The sequence below is a fragment of the Stegostoma tigrinum genome, chromosome 12, assembly GCF_030684315.1.
Source record: "Stegostoma tigrinum isolate sSteTig4 chromosome 12, sSteTig4.hap1, whole genome shotgun sequence".
NCBI lineage: Eukaryota > Metazoa > Chordata > Chondrichthyes > Orectolobiformes > Stegostomatidae > Stegostoma > Stegostoma tigrinum.
The window spans coordinates 33024809-33050470 of NC_081365.1; the positions used below are offsets into that span (position 1 = coordinate 33024809).

General features: G+C 39.1%; 1 protein-coding gene across 1 annotated transcript in view; it reads right to left on the bottom strand.

Moving 5' to 3' along the window:
- LOC125457042 (suppressor of tumorigenicity 14 protein homolog) overlaps positions 1-25662 on the bottom strand; it is a gene marked incomplete at its 5' end in the record, with an annotated part of 66639 nt that overhangs the window by 26866 nt on the left and 14111 nt on the right. Inside the window, 9 exons of the mRNA XM_048540735.2 lie at positions 1757-1870; positions 5689-5793; positions 7654-7787; positions 11269-11381; positions 11950-12047; positions 15489-15631; positions 18843-19062; positions 24478-24516; positions 24622-24821. Coding sequence (XP_048396692.2) covers positions 1757-1870; positions 5689-5793; positions 7654-7787; positions 11269-11381; positions 11950-12047; positions 15489-15631; positions 18843-19062; positions 24478-24516; positions 24622-24821 — 1166 coding nt within the window. The remainder of the gene's footprint in view (positions 1-1756; positions 1871-5688; positions 5794-7653; positions 7788-11268; positions 11382-11949; positions 12048-15488; positions 15632-18842; positions 19063-24477; positions 24517-24621; positions 24822-25662) is intronic.

The window sequence follows — 25662 nt, forward strand, 5'->3', positions numbered from 1 at the left end:
ACATCTTTTCAACAAGGAGTGTTGGTTGTCACTCTTTGCAATACTGTCATGGACAGATACATCTGTGGCAGGCTTACTTTTGAGGAGTTCAAGTATGTACCTCCCTCTTGTTGGTTCCCTCGTCAGCTCCTGCAGACCCAGTCTAGCAGCTAGGTCCTTCAAAGCTCAACAACCTAGTCAGTAGTGGTGCTGGTGAGCTGCTCCTGGTGATGGACACTGAAGTTTTCTATCCAGAGTATATTCTGTGCTCTTGCCACCTCAGTGCTTCCTCTGACTGGTATCTAACATGATGGCGTACTGGTGGGAGGTTTTCATGACCATGTTTACAGGATGAGGCTTCATAGGGTCTGGAATCAATGTTGAATATTTCTGGGGCAACACCCACCCAGCTGGATGCCACTGCTCAGCTACATCTGCTGGGTCTGTCCTGCTGGTGGGACAGAACATACCCAGGGACAATAGAGCTGGATGAACACAGCAGGCCAAGCAGCATCAAAGGAGCAGGAAAGCTGGCGCTTCGGGTCTAGACCCTTCTTCAGAAATGGTGGAAAGGAAGGGGGTTCTAAACTAAAAAGGGGGGAGGCGGATAGAAGATGGATAAAGAGACAGTCTGTAAGATATGATTCTGTGAGCACGACTATGTCAGGCTTGTGCTAGACCTGTCTGCAAGACAGATACTAGCATCAGATGTTAGGAAGGAGGACTTTGCAGGGTCAATAGGGCTGAGTTTGCCATTGTTGGTGCTTTAGTTGATGTCAGATTGTCTGCTAAGTTTCATTCCTTTCTTTAGACTTTTAGCAGTTGATAAAAATGAATGGCTTGCTGGGCCATTTCAGAAGGAAGTTAAAAGATTACCACATTGTTATGGTCAGAGATAACGGGAACTGGAGATGCTGGAGAATCCAAGATAACACAGTGTGGAGCTGGATGAACACAGCAGGCCAAGCAGCATCTTAGGAGCTGAAAGGTCTAGGCCCGAAATGTCAGCTTTTGTGCTCCTAAGATGCTGCTTGGCCTAGCGTGTTCATCCAACTCCACACTTTGTTACCACATTATTATGGGTCTGGAGACCAGCTAAGAATGCAGGTTCCCCTTCCTAGGGGGCGTTAGTGAACCAGATGTGTTGTTACAACTATGAACAGTTTCATGGTCATTCCAGATTTTTATTGAATTCAAAATTCCCCATCCACCATTTAGACCCAGGCCCCCAGACCTTATCTGCATCTCTGAATTATTAGGCCGATGACAATACGATAAAGTCATCACCTCCCTGTAAAATTCTTGTTGCTGCACTAATATCCCAAATAGCTCATCGTATTCATTCTACGTTATTGCTTTATATTAAATTTTACGCACAAGCTAAATCCTGTGCCAATTATTATGGATGACAATGCAACAGTCCCCATAACACCGTGGACTAGAATTTACATCTTGTGATATTTATATCATAAGATTTATTACCTTCATATATAAACATTACATCATTTATAAACAACAGTGCTCTGGCTCCATACGCTCTGTGGTTTCCATGGAACTATTGCTTTAATGACTGACGCTAAGAAATAGTTACTCATGAAATCTAATCCTTAAGGTCTAACCAGTAAGAAGTTTCACAAAAACTGTTTATTATGTTGAAAATTTGCATAGCTCAAGGGTTAATTTATACATGTATCTTGGTTCATTTATGCATGCATTAAAAAAATACTTCTATGATTTGCTAGAACAAAAATGGAAAGTGAAGAATGAATTTAAAGACACTTGCTTGCTCTTGTACAATTTAGTTCATCACTTTCATCTCCACAGTCATTGATTCCATCACAAATGGATCCGTGTAGAATGCAGATTCCACTTGGACATGTGAAGTAGCAATCTATCCAGAACAAACACAAAGAAAAATTAGACACGGCTGACTTCGTAAAGCTGAAATTGAAAGTTATCTACGTGATATCTCAAATTTTCCTTGTAACTTCAGTAACCAAAGTTTAGCATCATCATAGTGAATGTATGTTGTACAGTCACTATGGTTTAGAAAACGTCTCCATTAGAAAAGTTACTCTTAGTCACTTTTGAATGCACTTTTGGTACCTTTTAAAATATCATATTGCTGTAAGTTTTCATGTTTACTGCAGATAACTGACAACATCACTTCTCTAAACAATGACAGTCAAATGATGGGTAAATGATATAAATGTATTAGAAGCAGACCAGAAAAGGTTCACTTGACTAACATTTGAGATGGAGGAATTATCTTATGTGGTAAGGTTACAGACTGGGATGATTCCAATGGAGTTTAGATGAATGAAAGGTGATCTTATTGAAATATATAAGATCCTGAGGGGACTTGACTGTGTAAATGCTGAAACGATGTTTCATTTTATGGAGAGGCCTACAAATGGGGAAATACAATTTAACAATAAGATGGGTCTCCCAATTATGATAAAAATTAGGATTTTTTTCCTCAGAGAACAGTTAACCTTTTGAACTCTGTTCCCTGGAGTATGGTGGTTGTAGGTTCATTAAATATTTTTCAAGGTTCTTGAAAAAACATGAGTCAAAGGTCAGTGGTGGCATGGGGAAATGTTGACTTGAAGTCACAAGTTTTGCCATTTAAAAATAACAATTGCTCTCAATTGCTATATGTTATTGAACTGTGCAATATGATGTTGCTTTTTGAAACAGTGAGTGGGAGAATCCAGAATCTTTCGAGTTAAGGGCATTCTGTCTGACAACAACCCCTGATTGGTTGAGCTGCAGTGCCATTGGCGCAGGAGAAACAGACCTTGCAAACAAAGAACATCCACCTCTCCTGCTCTCTGGGGGAAAAGGACAGAAAAAGCAAGTAAGCTCGAAAGAAACAGGCCCTAAACGAGAAAAGACCCAAGTCCACCATATCATCCACTGAATCAAAGAATGACCGTCACACTGTGGACAACAGCACATCATCATTGCTAAAACTGAAAGGACTGTAAGAACAGAACTTTCCACTTTGTGGTCTGCACTTTAGATTCTCAGAATTTTCTTTGCCAAGTCTATATTTTTCACCCACAGTAAACATCTCGAATTGTTTACTTTAGGTCTGTCTTAATCATGATTGAGTGTGTGTGTAATTGAGGTTTCTGAAAGAGTATAGATTAAGTGGCATAGAGATTGGTTAGAATATCCTTTCATTTATTTGCCTTATGTTAAAGTGTATTATAATAAAGTTATTTTTCTATTACAGATGAAACCTCATGTGGGAGGCAATGGCCTAGTATTTATGACTCGACTATTAATCCAGAGATCAAGGCAATTTTCTAGAGAACTGGGTACAAATTCCACCAATGGCAGAAGTTAGAATTTGAATTTAATAAAAATCTGGAATGAATGGCTGTCAATTGTTGGGGAAAAGTACAACAGATTCACCAATGTCCTTTAGAGATGAAAACTGCTGTCTTTACCTGGTCTGGCCTATATGTGACTCCAGACCCACAGCAATGTTGTTGACTCTTAACTGTCCTCTGGGCATTTAAGGATGGCCAATAAATACTAGTCTAGCCAGTAATGCCCACATCCCATGAATGAAACAAAAATTGTTAGCTCTGAGCTAATTGGCTCTATATCCAGATGACAAAAGATATGGATTTTTTTGTTGTCCAACGGTTAATCAAATTGGTCATTTTGCTATACATTTATCGATTTTGTGATAATGGGCCTGTCATGGAAACGTTATGTCATGACACCAACGGGCTGTTATGTTCAAATTTACAGTTCCCTCGGACAGTTTTGATACTTAGGGAAAAAAGTACAATCTCACAATCTTATGAATGCCCTCATGACTGATAACATCTCACAAATTTCATACTTCATCTCCCACGTTCATGTTAGTATACCATTATATATTTTATGATTACCAGTCCGATCTTTAATGAACGCAACATCTTACATGATGGCTCCTGTAAGTTGATTAACTGTCAGCCAAAAAGCAGACAAATTGAAGTGTTTTCTCGGCATCAATTACAACAGGAAACAAATGCTGAATTTGATTGGACAACACAAAAGATCTATGATAATAAAATGTGAGGCTGGATGAACACAGCAGGCCCAGCAGCATCTCAGGAGCACAAAAGCTGACGTTTCGGGCCTTAGACCCTTAATCTGATGAGGGGTCTAGGCCCAAAACGTCAGCTTTTGTGCTCCTGAGATGCTGCTTGGCCTGCTGTGTTCATCCAGCCTCACATTTTATTATCTTGGATTCTCTAGCATCTGCAGTTCCCATTATCACTGATACAAAAGATCTATATCTTTTTCCATCTGGAGATAGAGCCAATTAGCTGAAGATTCTTCTGGAAATTACACACAGTATAATGTAGTGCTAACTTGCACCACATGCTTACTTTATTTCAACATATTTACTTTTATTTGAACAGCAGCAATATAAAACCAGCATGACTGTAAATTAAACTGGAAATACTAGAAACACAGCATATCTGGCAGCATCTGCAACCAAAGAACTTAAAACATTTCAGGTTGGTGTTGCAGCATTAGACAGAACGTCAAATACAAACAGTGCACATAATTTATTAAATACTGATAATGTTCTCCAGCCCTAGTAAATCTAAAATGTGTAAAATGAATTCAAGCTTAATTTGTGAGTATGACACTTTGGGATTGAGACGACCTTTTGCAAATGGAAAAATTCAAACCACTCTGCATGAATATATTACAAAAGCAGGAGCCAGATAAACGGCAACATGCATGTCTGAGAATTCTAAAACCTGAAACATTTTGCGTAGGATAGCAAACATGTTAAAAACTTTCCAATTACTAAACAGGAATGGGGAAGGAAAGAAAATATAAAGATGTGAGAATCAAAGTTTCCGAGAAAATAGGAAACTATTACTACGGGAAATTACGGGAAGCTGTAAATTTCAGCATTGTTCTGTGGACCAATGATTCATAAAAGTTAATGCCGCAGGCATTTTAAGTTTTGATCTGCACAGGATAACTCATGAGACACAATTTTGTCTGAACTCCAAGAATAATTCAGAGACACCAATAAAGAGAGGAGGGTTTCAACAAGAGGTAAGGAACTCAGCTAAAGGACTACAGTATTTCATGAGATTCCCAAGGTCAACAACATGCACATTATAAAAGCAACACAAAGTAGGCCTCATTTCCTTTATTTTCAGTTCAGTCCAGCTGTGGAAGGAATCTACAACTATTTGACAATAGTGGCCATAACAAATGCAGAATTTCTGACCTCAATTTTTCATCCACTTCACTTTGGGAAGGAAACCGTCAAGCATGTAACAGACTTCCAACAGTAACAGACTGATCTTTATAAGTATCATTCATCTGTACCTACTTTTAATTGTTGTATCTGTATTTTTAGCTATAACTGTGTCACTTTTTAAATTAGTACTTAACACCACAGTTTTGTTTAAGCTTGAAGCTTTGCTGCTGGTTATTTTTAACTTGGAACGCTCCAGAATGTTTAAAAAGAATGCTCAGTTAGTTATACAAACTCACAGTTATTGATCATTCTGCAGACACATCTAGTTCACGACATTCTTCAGTTTTGTATAATGTTTACACCTCACATTATTTTTGAATTATGTTTGCAATTATGCACATATATAATGTGAACTTTACAATTTGGTTGGAGAAAATAAAGGACCGTTCACATGATAAACAAACATGATAACTTACTGCACTTAGTTTCATCACTGCCATCCAGACAATCCCTCCATCCATCACAATGGTTCTTTAAAGAAATACATGATCCATCCTTGCACTTAAATTGGTTCGGGCAAGCTAGTTAAATAATAAATTTAGGAATTCTGGTTAAAGATGTATTGACGTGCTGTGCAATAAAATTTGCAGAAGATAGTGTTATATAAATTTAAACACAGTTTAAAGATCTAGCATTATATATGCTTCCTTAAATTTGTGACATGCTGTATGAGAGTTTAAAATATAGCTTCATTCACATAGAAAACATATCTTTACAGTAAAAGTTGGCTTTATTAATCACAAGGGGCAATGTCACATTGACATGAATTATGTTTGATTAACAGCTTGAGATAACTGACAGTTACATAAAACATTTTTCATAGTGTAAAGATAGGATGCTCTCTCCACAGGCACTATGCTGTTGTCACTTCCACCAATAAGTAGCAATTTCTTTTGTACTGACTATTTCATTGTCTGTCACAGACCCAGTCTGGCAGCAATGTCCTCCAGGACTAGACCAGCTCAGTCAGCAGTGGCGCTACCAGTAGTGGCAGACGTTGAGATCTCCCACCTTCAGAATATTCTGCACTTTGCTACGTGTATGCTTCTTGCAATGATGCACAGTGTTATGTGCTAGAAGCCTCTTTCAGTGGCTTCCATGGTCAATATAGCAAGTGTCAGAGCTTTCATGACAGCGAATTGAACTACTACATTAACCCTGAGCCACTGCAGCTTGTGAGTTGCTGGACTGAATTGTGCAACAGCTCTCTCAACACTGATGGACCTCCAGGTGTAGATGAGGAGGACTTTGCAAAATTAATGGTCATGGTATGGCCTTCAGGGTGGCACAGTGGTTAGCTCTGCTTCCTCAGAGTACCAGGGGCTTAGGTGTGAATCCAGCCTCAGGCAACTGTCTTTGTGGTTTTTGCATGTTCTCTCCATGTCTACGTGGGTTTCTTCTAGGTGCTCCAGTTTCCTGCCACAAACCAAAGATGTGCAGGTGAGCTGGATTGCCCATGCCAAATTGTCCATGGTGTCCATGGATGTGCAGGTTAGCCAAGGTTAATGCAGGATTATGGGGATAGGATATGGGGGTGGGTTGCTCTTTGGATGGTTGATGCAGACTCAATGGGCCAAATGGTCTCCATCTGCACTACAGGGACTCTATGATTCTATTCTTCTTCACCTTTGACATAGGTGCCTAAATTGCCATGAAGTGGTCCATCTAGTTTTGCTACTTTTATAGTTTCTCATAGTAGTCTGGGAATAGCTGGTTTGCTTGCAAGATAATTTCTGAAGTTAACTGAATGCTACCCACATTACTGAGGTCTGGAGTCACAACTGACAAAACCAGGTAAGGGTGGCAGCTTCACTTCTGTAAATGACCTCAGTAAACCATGGTGTTTGCAACAATCATGTAATTTCATAGTTATCTTAACGGATGCTTTTTTAAAATTCATCCTTGCTTTTGATTCCAAATTTATTTCATGAGCTTAATTTAAATTCTCAGCTGTTGAAGTGAGATGTGAAATCTTAGCTCCATTTACTTTTACTGCAAACCTTTGCTTATTAATTCATTGTTTTAATGCTACATTGAAAAAACACACTATTGTATTTCTACAGGCTCAGAAACAGAACTTTGCAAATGTAAAAGCAGGATATTCATTGCAAATGGCCCATATTATTATGTAATTAAAATAGCTCAAAATGTAGATTGCAGGAAGGGTCAAGTACATAAGGAACTTTTGGGGAATGGAGGTGAACGTATGCTTTGGAGCAGAAACTAGCATAGCCAACTTTCACCTCTGTTTTGCAACCAAGAAACAATTATATGCTGAAACTAAGGTAAAAATCAGCACAAAAATATCCTAAATATTGTTCTTGTTCAAGTTGGAGAATCATTCCTGCAAATCAAAACTCCAAAATAATAATTTTCCTTACGGTCCTCATAGCTGAAGGCTTTGTACTCCAAGTAAAATCCTTTATAGGTGATTGATTGATCAGAATTAAACATAATTTTAACAGATCTCCCATAAATCTTGCTGAAGCCACCCTCAGTTACTCGATTACAGTACCTACAAAAGCAAAAGTTGTGATTAAATGTAATTTATTAAATTACAATTTTATAAATGCAGTAATTCAAGAAAATATTTTAGGTCTGCCTACTACTATTGTGCTCCATTTATCTAGCTGTCTTTAGTTTAAATCGAGTTATAAACACACTATTTGGTGCAAAAACAGAAGTTGCTGGAAAAGCTCAGCAGGTCTGGCAGCATCTGTGAAGAAAAAAATCAGAGTTTACACTTCCGGTCTGGTGACCCTTTCTCAGTACTGATGATGGCTGGGAAAACATCAGTTTATAAGCGGAAAATGGGGAGGGGATTGGGGTAGGGAGTAAATGATAGAGCGAAGAGCAGTTGGACTGACAAAGAAATTAATAACCTGGCTAGGAGGGTGAATAGTTCTTAATGGGAATTGTTAGTGACTAACAATAGGTACTGTGTAATGGCAGGCTACATGATAACAAGTCCTGATGTGTGGGGTAGGGGCTCAGACATGGGACAGTTTAGGCCCTAAAATTATTGAACTCGATATTGAGTCTGGAGGGCTGCAGGGTCCCCAAGTGGAAAATGAGGTGTTGTGATTCCAGCTTGCATTGAGCTTCGCTGGAACACTGCAGCATGCCATTCACAGAGATGTTGGCTAGGGTGGTGTGTTAAAGGGGCAGGCAACAGGTAGCTCAGGGAGCATGTAGATGTTCTGCGAAGTGGTCAACCAGTCTATGCTTCATTTCCCCAATGTAGAGGAGTCTACATTGTGAGCAGTGAATGCAGTGGACTAGATTCTGGGAAGTGTTGTTTCACCTGGAAGGTATGGTTGGGCCCTTGGATACTGGGGAGGGAAGGAGGTAAATGGGCAGGAGCTGTACCTTCTCCAGTGACAGGGGAAGGTGCCATGCATCTGTTGGGGGATGTTGAGCGTGAAGGAAGATTGGATCAGGGTGTCTCGGAAGGAACAGTCCCTGCAGAAAAGGGAGGGGAGGGGAATATGTGTCTTGGTGGTAGCATCTCACTGGAGATGGCAGAAATGGTGTCTGATGATCTTCTGGATGTGGATGCTGGTGGGATGGTAGGTAAGGACAAGGGGAACCCTATCGCTCTTTGGGAGGGAACGGGTGAGGGCGGAAGTGCGGGAGATGGGATGAACCTAGTTGAGGGCCCTGTTGACAAAGGTGCTGGGGAATCCTCAGCTGAGGAAGAAGGGGGCATTTCAGAGGCTCCTGTGTCGAAGTTGGCCTCATCTGAACATATGCGACCACTGGCATGGCTGACGTTTTAGATCCAGTAAGTAAAATTCTTACGGCTTGCTTTCAACAATGGCTTTGACATACACTGCAGACTCGTTTCCACCTGTTGTAACCCAGTGATATTGTTGATAATTGAGGAATAAAAAAAAATCTTTGTCCATTTTTCCTGATATTTGCCCTGCATGTCTGGCTATGTTTCTAACAACCCCTGTTTCTATCCTCATCGATAAACACTACTTCTTAAAGCTGAATTTGATTATAAAACGTCCATGCACTTCAATAAAGCAAGAACCATTCTCAAGACTAACAACTATTTAAATGGATAATGAGTGAGCTCCAAAAATTGTTATATCTGAAACAGTCAATATTTTTGCCAACATAGAATGTTGTGTCTATCTTGTGTAACGAGAACAGGGTAATCTTAGTGAAGGTAAATGCCACAATCTTGTGGATGTTGTCAGCCATAAGTACAAGTGTCTCAGATAATGACAAAACTCTGTCACAGATGGTGTGAAGGAGTGAGGTTGTACAAATCTTATCCAAATGTTCCAGCTTATCTAAATGTTACAATAATGACAATCATCCTGTTTAATTTAGTTTGTGTGTTGGGGAAGAACTCTTGATAAGATCATACGGTAACATTTGGAAGCAATTGAGATGTTATACATTGAATAATTTTTAAGTATTATGATAAGTCTTCAGCCTGTTGTTTGAGCTGCTGTTGAGACAAAAGGTTGAAAGTCCTCACTTCAATGAACATTCCTTACATGGGTTACCAGTGCTCACTACTACAGCCTCCAGGAGATGGCACTGCTGTCTGTTCATTTCACTTTTGTGAAAATAAACAAAAGAATTCTCCTCTCACATGCCCTACAATCAGGAGGTACTTGCATTTTTACAGCATCTTTCATGACTTCAGAACAGCCCAACATCTTTTTCCACCAAATAAGTATATTTGAATCATTGTCATTGTTGTTACTATTGCAACGCAAGAAATGCAGCGGCTAATTTACACAAAACATATAATAATAATGACCAAATAAACCTTTTTTGTTAACTTTGTTAAGCCAAAAATGTTGGCCACACACCAGGGAGAAGTTCCCTGCTTGCCTTTAAATGGTACCTTGGGATCTTTTATGTCCACCTGAGAGTAGATGAGGGCTTGCTTTAATATCACCCCTTGTAAATAGTCCTCCAAAAGTGTATCTATCCCTGAGTATTGCACAGACTGTCATCTTAAATTATATGCTTATCTCTGGAGTGAGACTTGAACCTCAAACTTTTGACTCCGAGATACAAATGTTAACACTGAGCCACATTACACTAGAACTTGTTAACTTGCTAAGTTGGTCTTTCACTATTATGTTAAATGGCTTCACCCTAGGCAACCTTATTTCCATTCTTGCTCTTATCATTGCTATAGCCTTCATCCTCATTAATTCAAATCCAAGGAGCATAAAAGTAAACATGTTTGGCACAATGTTGGCTTTATCATTCATTATCAGAACTGGCTCAAGCCTCACTGAACCTCATTCTCCAGTGTCGAAGCTATCCACTACTCTAGGATGAGCTTAGATGGCAGGTTGAACCCCAGGGTTCCACCAAGTGCTTTCTTAAAGATTTTTCTCCCATCTCTTACACTTTTATCTCTAACAAGGACCTCATGGATCTCTCCTAGACTAAGGCATCCGGCCAACTGTTTGTCCTCCTTGCACCCCTTTCCTATTCAATTTCTCTTCCTAGAATTATCAGTAATAAAAAGATAAAATTCCCAGGGAGCAACATAATGTACAACAGTATTTCATGCTTTAAAAGTTCTACTGTAACAAACAAAAAGTCGAAAACAACTCCCAGCTCCACTACAGGGTCAGTTCCGTCTGTCATGCCAAGTCAAAAATGTCAGTGCCCTTCAAAAATCCTGATCTTACTTTCACCAACAAGGCCCTCATTAGTAACCTATCATTCCTTACATCTCCAAAAGTCCAATTTGTTCTGCCTTTCTCCTTTTGTAAATTATCATAGCACCAAAGCCTTTTGGACAAGTCCTTCTAATTTTACTGCTGACTGATCTGTCTCATATTTTAAGACTGTGTCTGCTAATGTTAGATTTCCCCTAATGGAGGAAATTGTTTCTCTGTTTTTATCTGCTTGAAACCCTCAATATTGTTAGGCACCCCAAATTTGATCACACCACCTTTCTTCATATTGGCTGCAGTGCAGCAGGCAACTCTACAATCTGCTCATCTTACCTGATTCCCTCGATCTCCAACCAGTCCTTATCACAATTGCTTGAACTTTGGGATCCTGCTTGGACTTCCAAAACAATAATAGAAAGGGCTATACTATATCCTACTGCAGGTGTCTGTTAACGAAGGAGATGACAACTATTATAGTCAATGTATCATTCATATGTTTGATTTTATATAATTGCCAACGATGTGTTAAATTATGATTCGGAAAATAAATTCAAAGATCCAACCATTGCAGTCACTATTTTAAGTAGCGTACTAACAATTTTTCAACCAGTTTTTGAAGTTTCTAAGTTCCAGGATAATTGAAATCACAATAGCTACTAAATTTCAAAGCTATTTCATTGGCTCAAAAGTACCTTGGGGCATCCGGAAATCATGAAATATGCAATATAAGTGTAAATAATTTTCTTAGATTAAGTGTAGCAGAAGTAAGGACGTATTGCTTTGTCAGTGCTACACTAAAATTTATGTTTCAAAAGTACAAATTTTACACAGAAATATAGAGAAGTTATCAACAAAGCAACTTCAGTTCTGTGCACCCATATTTTGAAGGCATTATTGATCAGATCTGTTTCCCCAGATAAACAATGGGTTAGTTTTGCTATTTCTTCTCCACTGAAAGACTAAATTTCAGGGATGGGGACAGATTTAAATTAATATAATCTTATTGCTACTTACAGTGATGGTCCAAGTGCAGTCAATTTTGGGAGGATAATAACGAGGGTAGTAGGGTGAGCTCAAGGAGCCATTCCAGGATATTAAGTTACCACCACAACCTTGTGAGAGAAGGAATCAATTGTTTCTTTATATCTCAAATTATTTAGAAATATCACAGCTTAATAATACAGCAGACTGAAATCACAGAGCTCACAGCTGCTTATCACAAACTTTCTCAACTGTATTATACTCATCAATCTCGCATACAAGCATCTCAAAATGAAGATGTCAAAAATCATGATATGTCCCCACGGTAAGTATGTTTTAATTATAGTTCTTCTGAAGTTGAGAATGGGAACTGTTATTGGAACAATGAAGGGAAAAATCAAATCATCCATAATTCTGCTTTGTCCGTTTCATTCTTGTTCACTGAGATTCTGAGGATGTGGAAGGTACATTTAATTTTCAGATTTTCCACACCTGAACTCAAGACAATCAAATCATATGCATATGTGATCAGAAACAATATTTAATTTTATAAAAACACAGTATTGCTACAAATAAAAAACCATTTTCAACCTTAATATTGCTAAATCATACATATTCTATCTGGTGTCTGCTGTGGCTGAGCATAGGCATTTTCTGTTCCAAAAAGGTCCCCTAGCATGCAGAAAAGATTGCTTATAATCACTGTTCACAACTGATAGCTATGCTAAGTTGAAGGCAGTTTCTGAATTGTGAGTTCTATTAAAAACTCATAATGAGGACCTCCTAAGTATGTCACCACTGCAGGCTTGTCGAAATAAAAGGTATTAATACAAATAAAAGGTATTAATACGATGCATTCCAATTACTTTATAATCAACTGGCTCAGAGATGATATTACACACCACTGAAGGAGGTGATACATGAACCCCCTGGCCTCCTGGCCCAGAGGTAGGGACATTACCATTGCACCACAAGAGTGCCTAATTCAAATTTTATCAACTACCACATTAGGATTTGAACAAATTCACTCGATCATTTAGCTGGGGTATTGAATTACTAGTCTTACACTGTTACCACGATACCACCATCTCCTCCAATGTAGCTAGCTTTAAATCAACCTTTCAAACATTGCCCTACATTCCTTTGGTGCAGCGGAACTTATTCCCATGCCCCCTTGCTGAAAGATAGGGATGCTACCACTGCTCCACAACAGACCTCTCTGCTTTACACAGTGAGAATAGATCACTTTGTGATTTTAATCCCTCCTCTGGACTCTCACAGGCTGCTTAAAATGCAGTTTTTATCCTTTTTTTCAGCCATTTCCCCCCAGTAATTGCAATTTCTAACTTGTAATACATGTGCTGATGCAAATTTAAAGCCCAAATTTATACGTTAACAAGAATATGACTGCATTGATCAACTGAATAATATCATTTTGAAGGTTTTAAAAGGTTTCTCCTGCTCCTAAAACCTGATCCTTGATATTTTTGTCCATGACTATGATTTTACAAGCTGGAATTTGGTTTCTGAGTGTGCATTGTATCTAATTTCCTACAATCAATCAATGGAGTAATTTTTGTTAACTTCCTTTTCAGTAGTACTTTATTCAGATGTTTTGAAGAAGTCACCAAATTTTTAATTCATATAAAATGACAATAATGGGTTCAGAGCATTTATGTGAGAAAGCACTGGAGTAAACATTAATTTTTTGCTATATAAAAAATATGTAGATTTTGCTCTGTATTTCCTAAAATGCAAAAAGTAAATAAACATCAGGAAAAGAATAAATATAAATGGAGATAACAGCCAGAGGTGTAGTACGAGGGAAAAAGATTGAGAGACAAAGAGATAAAGAAAAAAATATATATTAATGTTATTTTGATTTTCAGTAAAAAATAAATGCATTTTAAGTCAATTAATTAATCAACGATGTTTGCTAGCTGGTAGCTCACAAAGATAATTACTAATTCCTTCCATCCAAGAGAGAGAAATCCTAAATGCTAACAACTAGAAGACGGACAGGGGCTAAATAATGGTGCTAAACAACATTATATAAATTAACTCTAGTCTTACCAGACCATGGGGTTGCTATTTCATTACAGAGAGACAGCTGGTGGTGGTTTAGCCTGAGGGTCACCATGCCTCAGGTAGCAAGAGATGTTGAGAAGAAGACTCCTCTCATGGTAACCTCAGCCAGTGCAGGAATTGAACCACACTGTCAGCATCAGTCTATATCACAAGCCAGCTCTCCAAACAAAATAACGGAGCACGAAGAGCTGAGAAAACTCACTCCAGTGTCTCCTCTCAATCTAATTAGATTTTTTTCCTTGTGTTGAATTTTGAAAGCAAATGAATATTAGGCTAAATCACTTAGACTGGGACTGGAAGGTTTGAGCTATAGGCAGAGGCTGAACAGCCTGGTTTTATTCGCTGGAGTGTTGGAGACTGAGGGGTGACCTTATATAAACCTTACAGGATTTGTAAAATGATGAGGGGCTTGGATAGGATAAATAGCCAAGGTCTTTTTTCCAAGGGTGGGGGTGTCCAAAATTAGAGGACATTGGTTTAAGGTGAGTAGTGAAAGATTTAAAAGGGACCTGAGGGGTAATTCTTTCAAGCACCGAGTGGTGCGTGTATGGAACAAGCTGTCGGAGGAAGCAGTGGAGAGAAGGGGTGGCACAGTGGCTCAGTGATTAGCACTGCTGGACCCAGGTTCGATTTCACCCTCAAGTAACTGTCTGTGTGGAGTTTGCACATTCTTTCTGTGTCTGCACAGGTTTCCTCCGGGTGCTCTGGTTTCCTCCCACAGTCCAAAGATGTGCAGGCTAAGTGGATTGGCCATGCTAAATTGCCTGTAGTGCTCAGGGATGTATAGGTTAAGTTGATTGGGTCTGGGTGGGATGCTCTGTGGGTTGGTGCGGACGTGTTGGGCCGAAGGGCCTGTTTCCACACTTGTAGGGGTTCTATTAAAAAAAAGATAGGTATGATTGCAACACTTAAAAGGCATCTGGATGAGTATATGAATAGGAAGGGTTTAGAGGGATTTGTGCCAAATGCTGTTAAATGGGACTAGGTCAGATTGGGATGCCTGGTCAGTGCGAATGAGTTGGAGCAAAGGGTCTGTTTCCATGCTGTATGACTCTATGACTTTGTAACTCCCACTATTATCAACGAGGTTTAGTTGCATCTGCACAAAGAAGGTTATTTTGTCCACCTACCCATCCAAGTTATGGTTTAAATTTGAATAAAAAAAACAGAAGGCCTAATGTTAATTATATCACTCAAAATACTTTCTGAATAATAATTTAGTATTGTTATGGAGGTTTTTGTCTTGCATTTATCAGACAGATGCACAATTACCAGATCTCAAAGGGGGTAACAATTTATACTCTATGAGAAAAGGAGTTTTGAAACTTTACCCTCATGCCGTATAAATTGTTGTTCCTTTTGAAATTTGATATTTTTGCATCCATTCTGATGATTCGCAAACAAAATGTTTGAACAATTTTTTTTCAGCAATAATCAAGTTCTGATCTGTCATGTGAATATTAACACAAAAAACTGAAAACTACCTCTTTTTCGAACAGCCTCAAAATATGCTTTAAATACAGAACCAACTCTTGGTACATTTGATGAAAATGTCACCAACATTACATTGCCTGATGAAGTCAATCTGATAACCGGAGGATTCCAAGTTACAGGTGAGCCACACCAACTGAAAAAGAAGTAATTGAGTTTTTTTAATCAACTTGAAGAACTTGCTGAATTTAGACTTATTTGATTGGCGGTATGGGAGAAGTTTCTCTTACTTATGCACCTTCATTAGAAAAATTGCATTGAAGAATTCCTTCACTTTCAAAAATCTTAAACATGAAGAACAGAAAATTGAACCTGAACTATATTTTCCATAAGCATTTAACAATAACACTGCCTGGAGAACTCTGCTTGCAGCACAGTTATTTTACAAAAAATTATATACCAGTTCATACTGTGTTAAATACAGGCCCACATCTTCCAGTGTCTGGATTGTCTTGGACCAGGTATATACTGAAAGGTGCATGTTGAGACCTCTCAGGGGTATGCACTGACTACATTGCAATTGCTTGGGAAGTTTAAACTTCCAATAGACAATTGCCTGACATCTGGAACCCTCTGAAAACATCCTCAAATCTGAGTTAGAATCAGACACTTCAGCAGCTTCTGATTTACTTCCCTTAATTAGAGGGATTATGTCTTGTTCTAAATCCTGGTTAAACATGAAATTGGCCTCCGCCTCTCCGACTCACCACTGGAAGCTCAGTTACTCACACAGGTCCCATCCCGAGCATCTAACCCCTCTCCCACAGCCATCTGACTGATGTTACACTCACCCAACACAATGACTTGACTGAGCCCCATTATCAAACATCCATCGACTTTCCTTCATCCCCAAATACATGACTACTGTCTCTGACATCTAACCCATCCCACCTTCTCAAAAAATTTGTTGATGGCAAGATGACAATGCTGGCTAGGCCGACAATTACTACCTATCCCTAACTACTCAGAAATATAAGCTAATGATGGCAGACTTTGTTCTTGAAAATACATTAATAACCAATTGCGTTTGAACAACAGTCAATGGTGACTCTAGTGTCAGCAAAAGGGTTGGTATTTATTCCAGATTTATGCTGAAATTGAATTTCAGCTCTGATGGGATTTAAACCCATGTCGTTTGACATTAGCCTAGGGTTTCTAGATTACTAGCCCAGTGTCTTGTACACTCAAATCCACCTGGTACACCGTACCCTCACATACCTACCTTCCTCTCCTTCACACCATCTTCAGTCCTACTTCTTCACTTATCTTGGATACTTACCTTCTCTCAGTTGCTATCATATTGGCTTCTGGAGCCTTTAAACATGAAATACAACAGCTATTACCATAAGAAATGAACATGGTTTTTGTACCAATCCATTCCACCACCTCCTGTGTGGTTTGTTGGACTTCTCCTGCCTTAGAAGTCCAGCCACAATACTCCTGGAAATGTGTGAGTGGGTAACATTTTTGTTTGATCTGGGCTAGAAATAGGTATTTGTAATTGAATGTTTTAGGTCTTTGTCACTGATACCTGAAGTTGGTGAAGAATTTTAAATGTTCATGTTTTCATAATAGTTCTTTGTATTTATGACCACTGGGGTTACTTGTAATAAACTGAAAGTATTTAAATTTCAGTACATTTACACATGAGTTTCCAAAAACAGTTCACTTCATATAAAAACCCCACAGATCTAAACATGGACAATGAAAGCAATTTTGCTCAGGAACTTTCTGGGTGGTTCTCCAAATTGGCTTGTGTCAATTTAAGACTTCTATAATAGATATAAGACCATAAGACCATAAGACATAGGAGTGGAAGTAAGGCCATTCGGCCCATCAAGTCCACTCCACCATTTAAATCATGGCTGATGGGCATTTCAACCCCACTCCCCTGCACTCTCCCCATAGCCCTTGATTCCTTTTGAGATCAAGAATTTGTCGATCTCTGCCTTGAAGGCATCCAACATCCCAGCCTCCACTGCACTCTACGGCAATAAATTCCACAAGCCCACCACTCTCTGGCTGAAGAAATGTTGTCTCATTTCTATTTTAAATTTACTCCCTCTAATTTTAAGGCTGTGCCCACGGGTCCTAGTCTCCCCGCCTAACGGAAACAACTTCCTAGCATCCACCCCTTCTAAACCATACATTATCTTGTAAGTTTCTATTAGATCTCCCCTCAACCTTCTAAACTCTAATGAGTACAATCCCAGGATCCTTAACCGTTCATCATACGTTAAACCTACCATTCCAGGGATCATCCATGTGAATCTCCGCTGGACATGCTCCAGGGCTAGTATGTCCTTCCTGAGGTGTGGGGCCCAAAATTGGACACAGTATTCTAACTGGGGCCTAACTAGAGCCTTATAAAGGCTCAGCAGCACTTCACTGCTTTTATATTCTATTTATTTATATTTCTGTTGATCATCACTAATGGTGACTCCTTAGTCACAAGAATCCATGAAGTTAGATAGAACATAGAACATAGAACATAGAACAGTACAGCACAGAACAGGCCCTTCAGCCCACAATGTTGTGCCGACCATTGATCCTCATGTATGCACCCTCAAATTTCTGTGACCATATACATGTCCAGCAGTCTCTTAAATGACCCCAATGACCTTGCTTCCACAACTGCTGCTGGCAACGCATTCCATGCTCTCACAACTCTCTGCGTAAAGAACCTGCCTCTGACATCCCCTCGATACTTTCCACCAACCAGCTTAAAACTATGACCCCTCGTGCTAGCCATTTCTGCCCTGGGAAATAGTCTCTGGCTATCAACTCTATCTATGCCTCTCATTATCTTGTATACCTCAATTAGGTCCCCTCTCCTCCTCCTTTTCTCCAATGAAAAGAGACCGAGCTCAGTCAACCTCTCTTCATAAGATAAGCCCTCCAGTCCAGGCAGCATCCTGGTAAACCTCCTCTGAACCCTCTCCAAAGCATCCACATCTTTCCTATAATAGGGCGCCCAAAACTGGACGCAGTTATCAGCATTTGTTTTGGTGCTTTGCATGGAATACCTGATGCAAATACAGAAACATGATTCAAAAACTATAACCACGATTGATACACTTCGAGCTGGGACTACTGCATGAAAAGCCAACAGAAAACTTTGCAGAGGTGGTGGTCTCAGGTTAGATTCCAGGTTAGCCCTAACTCTTTGTAGTACCACTATACTTATTTTTGATGAAACACCAGAAGTCAGTAAAACAAAGGTAAAATTTCACATTTATTCCTTTAAGGAACCAAATGTTTCAGCTAGGAGGTAACATCACCACTGTGGCATGAATATACGGTTTCACTATATTGAATTAAATCACGCCAAATGCCTATTGTCTTACCGTGTTATTATTTTGTTCTGTACAGGAAGTAGGAAATCATAGGCTGATAGTTTATGGATTGCACAGTTTCCTGGAATTGCTCCATGAAGGGTCAAGATCACTAAGTGTACAATATGGCCTGCTGGAACTCGGAGTCGCCACTGGTAATAGGATCTCTTTGGGAGTGTTAATGTCAGCGTCCGATTGTTGCCTGGTTTTGCATATAGATCAAAAGAAATCGCTGCAAAATGAGAGAATGAATCAAAGTTAACAACACAAAACATAACCACCATATTTTGTAATGTGTTCAAATTGCAAAGATAATTTAAAATGGCAATAGGTGCAATACAGTATTCAAAACAAAGAGATTGAAGGAAACACATACTACAAGCAAAGGTCCAAGTAAAACCAGAATTTTAGCCAACAACTTTGAATTCCCTTATTATTTAACAACTGTTAAACATTTATAATGCCATACTGCCTTGTAGTTATAAATAAAAATGGCTAAGTATTGTAATTCACAAATAAATTCCTATCCTGTTAATAGATTTCTACATTTTTCACATTAGTAATGCTTTATGTTTCCTTTTAAACCCTGCATGAAATCACTAACTTCTTTATCAGGGACTTTTGCATTTGGCAATTTACAAATGCTGGTTTGTTCACATGCATGAACCCTTCAGAGGTGCATTACCCTGAGAAGCTGGTCAACCATGCACTCCTGCCTACTATCAGGTTTAAGTTTTTCCTGGATTTATTTCAATCTTCTCAGCACAGATCAACCAAACCCAACCCCCCATCTCACTTGTAGACTGTAAATTCTGGCTTTCTGAAGGTTACGATTTTCATGCTGAAATCAACGAACTGAAAGACAATCTAAATAAAAACTCTTACAGCCCATAATATCAATTAAGGCTTTGAGAAATTATACAATACTTAAGGTAATAAAAATTTGTTAATTCAAAAAGAAACATATGAACCAGTGGAAATCCAGATGCCAGAGCATACAAGGCTATGATTTTTCTCCCATAAACCCAGCAATCTCCTTCACAGAAAAATACTTTATTCCATTTTGAAATGAAATGTTCAGTTCTTCTATTAAGCAATGTTTTTAGCTGTAATTCTAGTTCTTAACAAATATTGAACCAGACCCTTTTAAAAGCAAGGATGATCCAAATTACCAATTCTTGCAGGGAATGATAACTGGATTCCTCAACGATCCTCTCCACTGGCCACTGAATTCCAGCAGAACTTTCTTGGCAACCACTGGCAAATGAACTTACTGCCAAAAATCTGCCAAGGTAATGTCGGTCTATGCGAAGATGTCCTAAAGTAATTTCAGAATTTTGAAAAAAATCTCTAACCCTGTTTGAGGCTTGAATGTTTTGCTCTGTATTGTACTGGCTCTACATGAAGCATATTGCTAGAGAATAAATTATTTCCACTGGCTTGAAAACAACCTACAGACCTACCCCAACAAGCAGAGGAAGTATAGTTTAAATTCTAAAAGGGATCTGCCAGTCTCTCACTGTTGTTATGGTAATATAACACATGAGATTCATACTATAATCATGGAAATAGTAGTGAATAAAGGCTGACTAATTTCCTACAAGAGGGCTTCTCAAAGAGTGGGGTTGGGTTCAGGGGCTTGGGGCCCCAAGTGTTGAGGATGTGAGCTCAGAGACAGCAACGACTATTGTGTAGCTCTTTCCCCAGCACAGCACAGCCCAGTCCAGTTCTCACATGTTCACTCTTCTGCACTCTCTGCTCTCACTGATCCTTCCTTCCACCCCGGGTTAAGTTCTCACAGTGGGGTCACAACAATGTTGAAGCCACTAAATGGCATCACCATGGGAGAAAGCTTTGGAAGAATGTTCTAAAAATTACTAAGTTGTGAGGTCTTTCATGGTTGTGATAGGTTAGTGGGTAGTCAGGGCAGGAGTGCTCAGGTGGGGACAGTGTTTTAGTCAGGTCAATGAGTCAGTCACATCAAGTTGGTGGGTAGTCGGATGGTCAGTTAGGTGTAGCCAGGATGGGTTATAGTCAATTCAATTTGGGTTGGAGGAGGAATGGTCATTCAGGAGAGAATATGGGGTTACTCCAGGTGTTGGATAAGATTTTAATCCATCAATTTCCTGGGAAACTGCCCATGTACGCTTCCTGGATCTGCACCAAAGTGTCCAACTCAAATATAGCTGAAGACATTTGTTCGTGGGCAGCAGAGCCATTTCCCTTCAGAAATATAAACTTCTTGGGCAGTTCCCACTTAGGCCCGCACTTCAGGACTTGCACAGTGTTTTGGCATGTATCTTTAATTGTACATTGAAGAAATGGTCTCCAATGATTCAAAAGGTAGAAAACTTTGACTATCAAAATTGAGCAGACAACACTTCATATTGTAAACATTTGTTATCAGTCCTTAGCAGAATCCATAGTAGTTCATTTTAATTACACAATTCGCTTGTTGTCCTCGGTGTAAAATATAGTGGATAAATAAACAACTCAGCTGTAATATAGAATTGTCTATACACAGCCTTTTATAAAGGGCCAATACTCAGTCTCATCAGCAAATGAATTGTACTGAAGCCTGCTTATTTGTAAAACAACACAGAAGTGCGACTATTTTGGTATCAATACAACAGATTTAGTCTCACTGATAATAGACTTTATTCAATAACAACTAATTTTTAACAACTGATAAAGTGTATTAGTGAACTAATTGCGTAACGAACTATGGATTGTGCAGTGGGTTTAAGCTACTGATAAAAGCAATGTGGTATCCAGCAAACCTATTCATGTAATTATCTAACCATCTCTAAAACTGCACTTTTGAATAAGATACAACATTAATAATTGTTCACAACAGGAAACAAATACATTTCCTTTCAGTTTTCATGTTACAGTTATGGTTGAAGTTTCCCATTTTGTGCACTCTAATTCACGGCAGGATCTCGCTGACCTACTACTTCAAAGAAAAAGACTGCCATTTATTTATCTTGGAACTGTCACATAATGTTTACTTTGTGAAGCACAGCCTCTGTTCAGTACGTTAATGTGGTGACCAGTTTGTGAACAGTCAGACCCTACCACAGGCATTAACTAATTAATGTAGCACACCAAAGAACTGGAGTTTTCATTGGTTCCATTGTGGCTTGATATTCTGCAATATTATTCATTGTCATTAGGCAGGTGGGAGATATATATGTTCAATAAAAATTGCACTGGCCATGTTATAATTTTGTCGATGTCAGAGCTAATGAAGGATTAAGTTACATCAGTTGAAACATATTACATTGCTAAAGTTGACAATTCAAGGTTATTAAATAGACCAAGACAAAATCTACAAAGCACTTCAAATTTCTCTGGTAAGACAGAAATATTAAAGATGAAAATGTGCAAAGTAATGGGAGAAAAACAAGACCAATGGATAGAATATTTCAAATAGGAGAATGTCACAGCTAATGTTTGTCAGCTATATTGTGGGAAGTATAATGCTCCTCTACAGCTGTGATAAAGAACATTCCAGTGACACAATGTGGTGGTGCTCCACTGTGCTGTAGTTTGCAATATAACTGTAAGAGCTGACAGCTACAATTCCACATCCAAAAAATGTTGATGTTTGCCTGCACCTTAACAGTGAGATACCAAGGAGAGACCAGACATATGCCCATTGAGAGACTAACAAATCAATGGGCATAGCTCCTGGATCAATTTGGAGAACCTCCCAGTGACTGACTAAAGAGTGGCACAGGTAAATTTAGGGAAAAGCTTACTCACAAGCCGGAAACAGAGCTAAAATAAAGAAAGGAGGAAAATAGCTTAAAACGGGAATTTTGTTGCTTTATTTGTTAAAACTTCCATATCCTGACACTTCGATGATGAGCTGTAAAAAACTGAAGAGAATGTAATGGGATTAACATCAAAAGCATCCATAATGATAATGATGATGATGGTGATGGAAGAGTGATATGATTAAGAATCAAGAGCTGGAAGTGAGCAGAGGTTCTAACCATGTGAAAAGAATGCAGGTATTGAGCAAAATGTACAAAATAAAAGTGTTTTCAAAAGGTTCAACAGATTCCATCATTATTACCTTGAGAGAGTTAACAGAGTTAGACTCCAAACACAGTACAAGGTGCTGGTGATAGTGCCCCATGGTAAGCTGCAGAGTACTAATGTTACTGGCCAGCATGATGCACAAGTTGAAACTGTACACGTCCATCCTCTCAAGCACATTGCTGCAGCAGCACCCAGGCACGCTGTCAAATACCTCCAAAAATTGTCACTGATATGAAAACATTCCTTTTTGTAGGACGGGCTTCTGAAATTGCCATCTCTGTACTCTAGTCTTCAGCAGAATCTCCCTTCCTCTGGTCACTGCATTGCAGTCACTTGGCTTTATGAAACACCTTGCATCTCCCCACTAGCTCACTATCTAACTCAATAACACTGTTGATTGTGAAGAAGGGAGCAAGTAATGGTACTTCTTCTGGCAGGCTATTCTCCCTCCAGCCTTCTCTCTGTGCTTATATGTATGTTTCCAAAGGAAACAGAAATAGTAAAATAAAAAATGGGCAACCTTGATGAAAATTCTTCTAGCTTTGCCATTGCCATAACTCCTGAGCTGTCCTCACTTAATAAAAATTGTGGATTCCTGCTCTATCTATGCAAAGTAGTCTCGGCATCTCTACTTTCATTGTAGCCCATTTGTCCTGCAAAGAAAATGTGCGAGAGTTAGAATATGATTCATGTGTTGCTCGACATGTTCAGCTCAGTTGCATGTTGAGAGGGCAAAGCAACAAGTTTGGAAAAGGCTAGGGAGCTTTTCATGTGCAACAAAACCCACCACTAAGGAAAGCAGCAGAAGAATAAAAGGGCTGGCAGATGTGACCAGCTGAACACAGTTACTGTGTGCATGTGGTTTAGGAGCATCAGCTGCAGGTGAGTGTATGAAGGTTGCAACGGTTTAAAATAGCGCAGAAATTTGCTGTGGTTGAAGAAGATTAAAATGGAAGAAAGAAAGGTTTGGAGTGCAGCAGTGGGTAAGAAAAGTGAGGTAAGGACTAATGCAGAGAGACTGAGCTAGCGAGATATTGTTCTCATTCTTCACCTTGAAATGTTGTTAAGTTCCTGCAGCACCGAATCCTTGTCCTTCGGATGATGGGTCCAGCATTTAACACTTAAGCTTTTTTTCACCAAGGTTTGTTTTCAAGGCTGTGCAGGGATTCCAGAATGATATGAGCATAAGGGGGCTTCACTTTCTCTACTGGGATTTCCACCATTGTCACTGAACCTTAAAGCTCTTGTTTTTGGCATCTTATGCTGCTGTGAATAAATGCTTACAGCAACTACTAAGTGCTCCAAGTGAAATGATGTCTCTTTTTAAGAGATGTATTCATTTATGTTCTAAGGTTGTGCAACAGCCATTCAAAATTGTATTGTTCTCTGCCCCTGCTCAACACTGACCAGCTGCTTGTGGCCACTGCAAATATGTGAGTGGCCCACCAATGATCCCTGGCCATCACCTTCAACCGTCTCAAAATCCAAATCAGCCTCCATGTAATAACAATAGGAGCACCCAGTCATGTGAACTAATATTCATGTCTATCAGTGGGATATATACACATAATAAGAGCTGGATTTAAAACACGTTTACCTGACTTTACTGTCAAGTCATACTCTTCAGATCCTGAAGCTGCAAAAAGTAGAAAAGACAGTGATTACTCAAAAGAATATGAATAATAGAAAACCAATAGACTCAACTGCACAAATCTTCAATTTATGGATGTAAAAACACTACCAAACAGCTCAACTGCGTAAACATCGAAATCTTCTTCGGTGGAGGATATCTCTTCAGAAGAGTTCAGCATGGCCACTTTCAGCTTTTTGCCATTAACTTGTTGCAAGTTAGATGTGGTTGCATTTTTGATGTAGTGTGCTACATTCTCTGGAGCTGAGAACTTACTCCAATAATATGCCCGAAGCCCTTCTTCTCCTTCACTGCAACAGTAAGAGAAGTGAAAATATCTCAGAACTTTCACATATATGCAACTGAAAAAAAAACTGACATGGAAACTGGCAATCAAAAGCTGACTACATATTTTATCCCTGATACTAAGCTTTGAATTGCCATAGCACACATCAAAAACTGAGCATTTATTCAATCTCCCTACAGGTGCTCCTTTCAGTTTCACCTTTAATGCCCACGTTGCCATTCTTTCCTCGCTCTTTCGGAGTTTCCCTCAAAGTCTTTATTTTTCTTAACCTGAATCAATGTATCTCATGCACTCCCTCCCTTCGTATGTGTGTGTGTCTGTGTGTGTGTGTCTGTGTGTGTGTGCGTGTGTCTGTGTGTGTGTGTCTGTGTCCGTGTGTGTGTCTGTGTGTGTGTGTCCGTGTGTGTGTCTGTGTGTGTTAGTTGGATGTATGACCATTGATGCAGCAGTAAATAGCTGTATTCAAGATTGAGCTCAATATCCGTGAAGCAATAAATAAGGCCAGGGCTGGAGCACAGTACAGCTTCAAACTAGTTCAGAAATAAGGCCCTAGGTTGCAAGGCAAGGGTCTAGACTTGGGATGGAGTGAAATGGCTACAGTTGGTTTCTGAGGTACAAAACAGTAAACACCAGAGTCTGGAAATACAGAGCTGCTGATGCAGAAGAAAATGCACTCACAAAGAAATAAGATTAACACAGAGAGTAAGTACTGCCCTGTGAAATCAGTGGCTTGTGATATAAGATGAATAAATTAACAATTTAATGTCATACCATCGCTTTTCAATTTGGAAAATGTACTTATTTTCTTATATTAATAAAACCAGGTAAAAAATTTCTATAATGTT